The following is a 6,000-nucleotide window of genomic DNA, read 5'->3' as shown; positions in this document are numbered from 1 at the left end:
TTAAAAGTGAATACTTGCTTCAGGTTAGTGACTAGGTGAGTATCAAGTGATGTGAAAGCAAAAGATATGTCTGTCATGTGGATTGTGTGATGAAACTGTGGATTTTAGGAAAAAACTCTGTTGTTTTGTTGTTTTATTTTAGCGAGTTCTGCTGTATCATTCGCGCTGAACAAGCTGGTTTGGTTTGTTTATCCATCAGGGCCTACTGGATATGATGATCAAAGAAGAGGAAACACTGAAGAACAGACTTATTAGCAGCATTCAAACCTGCAGAACAGAAATGGAGAAACTTTGCCTGGAGCTTCATCTAGCCACATTTGAGGTAAAAACAAAACAAAACAGGAAAACTAATGAAACCTACTTAGAGTGCATGTTTTGTTTTCACAATAACCAGTAAAAGTAGGTTTGTGTCATCAACATTTGTATTTCTCTTTCAGAGCCTGGATAGCTCAGTCGGGTAGAGCATCAGACTTTTAATCTGAGGGTCCAGGGTTCAAGTCCCTGTTCAGGCGTTGTTAATAATATTGTATGTACATAGGTACCATGGATGGGAGGAATGTATGTTGTCCTTTACAGTTAGGTGAGGTAATGTTATCTAACCTGTGATTATATTGTTTTTGTCCAGGAGGAGGCTGGTTGTCCAGCATGCTCCAACAGGAGAAAAACATCCGCACACAAGTTGAGGCTCTGATAAGGGAGAGACGCAGCGGCTGCAGCAGCTGAGGTTCTGCTGGAGCAGGACCAGGACCTGAGTGACGTTCTGTGCTCCATGCATTTCGGCATTTCTCCAGACTCAGTTCCCTCGCTGGAACAACTGGAGAACTTCCGCCAACCACGTCGCCAACCAGAATGCAGAGAAGGTGAGAGTCCACTTTGTTATATTTCAACATCTGCACGTCACACGGGTGCATAGTGTATAAGAGAACAATATATGTTACAATATCAAAGTAAATTCCCAGTTTGCTAGTTTTTAATATCATCATAAGTATCACCAATTTCTCATGCTCAAACAACATGTAGTAATTACTGTGTTATTACATGAAAGAATAGCCTGGAACTCCATCGTTCAAATCACCTCTCTCCAGGTAATGAGCTGTAAGGTCAAATTTAAAATTTGTATTAATTCACCACATCAACACAAAAATTCATCTGCATCTTCTTACTCTGGGTCACAGTTGTGTTGGAGCTGATCCCAGCTGTCAAGGGTGAATGGCAGGGTACAACCTGGACGAGACGCCAGCTCATCACAGGGCCACATGAAGGACAGACAACCGTTCACACACACATTCACACCTACGGACAGTTTCGAGTAACAGATTAACCTCAGCATGCTTTTGGAGGTGGGAGGAAGCCAAACTCCACAAAGAGGCCTGGAATTGAACATCTGCGACAGAGCTAACCACTGCCCCACCATGTCACGGCAACACGAAAATTCACAATATTGTTTCAAGACCTGTGTCCTAAAATGATTTCTTTGCTGTCATGTGTTCAGGAAAAAGCGGTATGCTGAGTTTATGGACCTCAAAAAGCAGATTATCTTGTACATGGAAGAACTGGACCACATCCCAGAGACCATGTTTGAGGAAAGATGTCGTTTGCGAGGATGAAGACTCATTTTGTCTTTCTAGAGACAACATTACGGCACTAAAACTTCTTGTTTGTCAGGTGAGAGGATGTTCACACATGAGACTGAGGAAAAAAGTTAGTGCGGTCTCCTTGAAGGAAATATCAACAAATTCTGCTTTTTTTTATTGGTATAAACGGTTCATCTGTACAAAATACATGAGAAATATTAGAAAATATATGAATGAAATAATCCTGATCAAAACATGACATTAAAGTTCAAATGTTCAAATGCTAATGAAAGTTATATACAACATTCTTTTCTGTTGCTATTCAGACACAGGGGAAACATTCCCTATTGTTATAGTTATAGTCTTAGTTATAGTAATAACTAAGATGGTAATTGTAAGTCTGTCACGTCAATGCTTCAGCTGGAGGAACGTAAGGCAGAGAACGAGGCCACATGTGAGTGTCACCGAGAGAAGATCCAGCAGCTGTGGAACCGACTGCAGGTGCCGGAGGAACAAAGAGCAGCCTTCAGTGAACACATGGTCCTCGTCTAGGAAGAGGAACCTGAAAGCGGTGAGCTGATGGGCTTTAGACCACTTTGTCGTGGTTCGTCTGTGGTTTGAATTTTTTCCTCCCACTGTCCTGTTCTACCTCAGCTGGAAGCAGAGGTCCAGCGGCTGGAGGAGCTCAAACTGCAAAACATTCATAACGTCACAGACGCCCCATTCGCTCCGAGATCGCTGTGTTTTGGGAGAAGTGCTTCCTCAGTGCGGGACCAGCGGCAGGCTTTTGCTCCGTACTTCAGCGGTGAGTCGGATGACTCGGACTCGGATCAGATCTGACTCGGATCAGAATGATTTTGTTGTTGTTAATACTGTGACTTTGTGTTGTAGAGAGATTTTACTGAGAGCTGCTGAGTCTACATGACGCTGAGATCAAACGCCTAAAGCAGCATTATGAGGATCATAAAGAGCTTTTTGACGGGGTTCACCAGTGGGAGGAAAGCTGGAGACTCTTTTTAGAGCTGGATGTGAGTAACAGAAAAGCTGCTGTACACTTGTACACTTTAGTGACAACACGACGGGAGCTGATGGGATTTCATAGTTGATGAAGTTTAAAGCCCCTTAATTCTGAAACGTGTGTTTGAGCTTCAAGGCCTGTACATACTCAGCAAGAAGGGAAACAGTTGTCGGTGTCCCTCGAGGTGGCGAGAACATGAACAAAGTTTGTTCAGTCAGGACATTTACATATATATTCTTACTGCACAGAGAAACTCGACTGCGAAAGTCACAGTACCACCCATTGCAAGCATTTCTGACCAATCACACGATAGTTCTCGGATACCACACAAGGAAAAAAAATGTTCTGCCAAGATGTTCTCTGCTCCTGTGGAGTGTGTATAGTTTCGTAGAAAGACGAAGGAGTGACAAAGCAGCCAGATGTCAGATGGATGTTTCTTCACGGTCATGATGGAAACAAAAGAATCACTCAAACTCCAGCACAGTTGTTGTTGTTGTTGCTTGCTACAATAAATTACTTCTCCTCTCTAGAAAAAAGCCACAGACCCGGCAAGATTTGTAAACAGAGGTGGGAATCTTCTCAAGGAGGAGAAACAGAGGACTGATCTGAGTAAAAGCCTCCGAAGGTGAGATAAATACAGGTGGCCTTTAGGATTGACTTGTCAGTGGTTGACTAGACACATTTTTTTTCCAGCTTGAAAAGAAACTGAAAGCCCAAATCGACACATGGGAGAGTGAGCAGGGTCATGAGTTTTTTGTCAACGGACAGAAGTTTCATGAGTATGTGGAGGAACAGTGGGAGCTGCATCGAGTGGAGAAGGAGAGGGAGAAACAGGAACGGGTAAGCAGCACGTCCCTTTTGTTGTATTAGAGATTTGGTGACAGATTTGTTGACGCATTTCTTTACCAACCTGTAATAGCACCTCAAGAAAAGCAAGCAGATGGAGGAGGACATGCTTTACGGAACAGCAGTGCGAACCACAACCAAGCGCAGATTCTTGGGCTCCAACGACACCAAATAAAACACGAAAGCTGGTAAACGTTACTGTGCAATGCTACACATTTTGATCCTACACATGGAAGATCTTTGTAGTTCTCATCATAATATCGTTCAGCCAGCATGTACTCTCTCTGTTCTAACAGTGTAACGCCACCTCCAGCATGTCTAGTGGAACGTCTAACAGCACCCATGCGCTCAGTCTTTGGCGGAACTGTCTGCCGCTCCCCTGTGTCCCGCCCACCTCTCTCAGCAAGCAAGGTTCATTTTCACACTTTCAAAATGTGACACGAAAGTGCAAATGTGTACCTCCTCCCTTCCATATTATTTCATTGTCTCTGTTTTATAGTGAATGTGTTTTAACTCATTTCTGACTGTAAACAGTCCAGGTTTCGTACGTTTCAGGATGACCTTGGAAAGTGTTCTTGATTCACCTGATGCTATTTAACCTACTTGCAGTGACATTATCTGTCATATTTTCATTCATCGTTATTTTTATCACTGCAACCATGTCATAGTATATATACATGAGTGTAATTCTCACATTTAGACTCATGTTTTTCTTTACTTTACCTTTTAGCCATTAGAGGGGCATCCATAGCTTTCTTTTTGTATGTAGCATAGACAGAAATGGATATCATAGTGTAAAGATTAGTGATTGCCTTCTTACAGACGTTACTGTTCACATGTGCCAAAGGCATTTTATTTTTCACATCCAGGAAACGTCAAGATAAGGCTGAGGTTTGCTAGCCTTACGTAATGCCAACAAATTAGATTAAAACACTAATACAATAGTAATTTCAGCATCAGATTGATGTTTGTTCAGTTCTGCTTCTCTCTGAATCTTGAAATTCTTCCCAAAAGCAGTCCCTCTTCTGTCGTAGGTTCCAACAGTAAGGACCCCAGGTGGTGGTAAACCGCCCCACCCAAAACTGCAGGGCTGTAACAAGGAGAATCAGGCCCAGCTGAAGGGGAGTCCCCTGAGCGGTGCGTTGCTGACCCCCGCTAGTCCACAGCGTAACATCAGCATAACCTCTGTTTGCCAGCACATATTCAGAGTTTGTGGTAATTTACACTTTTCTCTCTTAATTTCTTTGCTTTGCATTTGCAGAACAGATACAAATGAAAATAGCTTTTAATGCACTTAATCTAATGATGTAAACTTATATTGTAGAGGGACTTGGTGAACGCTGAATTTGTTCAGACAAGGTGCGTTTGGCTTCTTAAACCTTGAGTGGCTAATCCCTCTGTACTGAACTGCATGGTACTAATTTAAGGGCATTTTACGCCTTAGTACAACACCTCAATCAGCTGTTGTCTGTTGAACATCCTGGTGCAAAGCGCCTGACACACTTATTATTTATTCTCTGTAACAACCCTTTAGCTCGTGACTTTGACTTCAGTGCTATGCTATTGCTACATATGTTAATGCTATTTCATGAAATCTACAAACGTCCTGTTTAAATGATAAATGGCTGCAGTTTTCTACCTTAAAGGGACTCAAAGTAATTCAATGAATCTGCTATTCAAAGTTGCCAACACACAGTTCATACTAGCAGTCTCTCTAAAATGTACTTAATCTTATGTTTTATCAATCACGCAAGCAATAACTTCTTTATTTGTCATCACGCTTGTTTCTTGGCCTCTGACCAAAAGCTTAATGAGCAGCTATTTTTGTATGATCTGTCAGGATAGGTTGGGTCGTAGAAGGGGAGGTGACAAAAGTAAATTACATAAAATAACCTGAGGCTGTTTGGCTTGGATGTAGTTTGAAACTTAGTAAGAGGTGGTAAGAGCTTTCAGAATTGTTGCAAATGTTTAGACAAATCGTTCTTCCTGCTATTATTGTTTTACGTAGAGAAAATCAACCTGACACCTGCCTTCCTGGTTTGTACAGCGAGACTTGTCCAAGGCCTCTAACACCAAGGTCCAGCACAACATCCTGAACTCTACTACCAGCAATCATTGACCTCTCTGAAGATGACCGTCTCAGCTAGTCATCATCAAAGCACATTGAAGCTCTGAACTCTTCCAAGATGGATACATATATATATACACAGTATATATTCCTGCCAGCTGCTTTAAAATATACATGAAGGTAATAATATAATTAAAGGCATAATATGTCCATTGTCAGTATAGCACATTTATTTTTGTGTTTCTACTAAAAGTAGGTTTATCCACTCGACCCTGACCTGTGTAGATGGTGGAGTGGGTAATGGATGGAGACTTTAAGCCAATGACTAAGAAATTGGCAGGTTTCCATAATGCAACAATGTCAACAGCAGGGCTAGAGGTTTGTTGTGGATGTTTGTTTGTTTTTTCGGAGGAGAGAGAACAACTCCCTTTGGCATGGACTTTGTAAGTTGTCACAAGTTGTACATGGACCAAATTCAGCACACAAAACCCTAA

The 6,000-nt window shown here is 41.9% G+C and overlaps 1 protein-coding gene and 1 non-coding gene across 2 annotated transcripts; both read left to right on the top strand.

Moving 5' to 3' along the window:
* Positions 1-199: 199 nt before the first annotated feature.
* LOC144742321 (protein regulator of cytokinesis 1-like) lies at positions 200-5,557 on the top strand (the record flags this gene model as incomplete). The annotated part of the gene is given in 22 exon segments (XM_078624797.1): positions 200-322; positions 626-637; positions 640-719; positions 721-829; positions 831-866; positions 1,500-1,583; positions 1,585-1,665; positions 1,995-2,117; positions 2,119-2,145; positions 2,229-2,294; positions 2,297-2,344; positions 2,346-2,383; positions 2,470-2,602; positions 3,123-3,216; positions 3,284-3,432; positions 3,512-3,601; positions 3,603-3,626; positions 3,735-3,779; positions 3,781-3,849; positions 4,473-4,628; positions 4,630-4,653; positions 5,486-5,557. Coding segments are annotated over 22 exon segments (1,683 nt in total), but the record flags the coding sequence as incomplete, so codon positions are not given.
* On the top strand, positions 439-512 carry TRNAK-UUU (transfer RNA lysine (anticodon UUU)). Its single transcript has one exon. It is a non-coding gene; the product is annotated as a tRNA-Lys (tRNA).
* Positions 5,558-6,000: the final 443 nt, after the last annotated feature.

This window comes from Lampetra planeri, unplaced genomic scaffold (genome assembly GCF_965212315.1).
Source record: "Lampetra planeri unplaced genomic scaffold, kcLamPlan1.2.h2 scaffold_984, whole genome shotgun sequence".
Taxonomy (NCBI): domain Eukaryota; kingdom Metazoa; phylum Chordata; class Hyperoartia; order Petromyzontiformes; family Petromyzontidae; genus Lampetra; species Lampetra planeri.
Note: the sequence above shows the minus strand (reverse complement) of the source record. Positions and strands in the feature narration are given on the sequence as shown.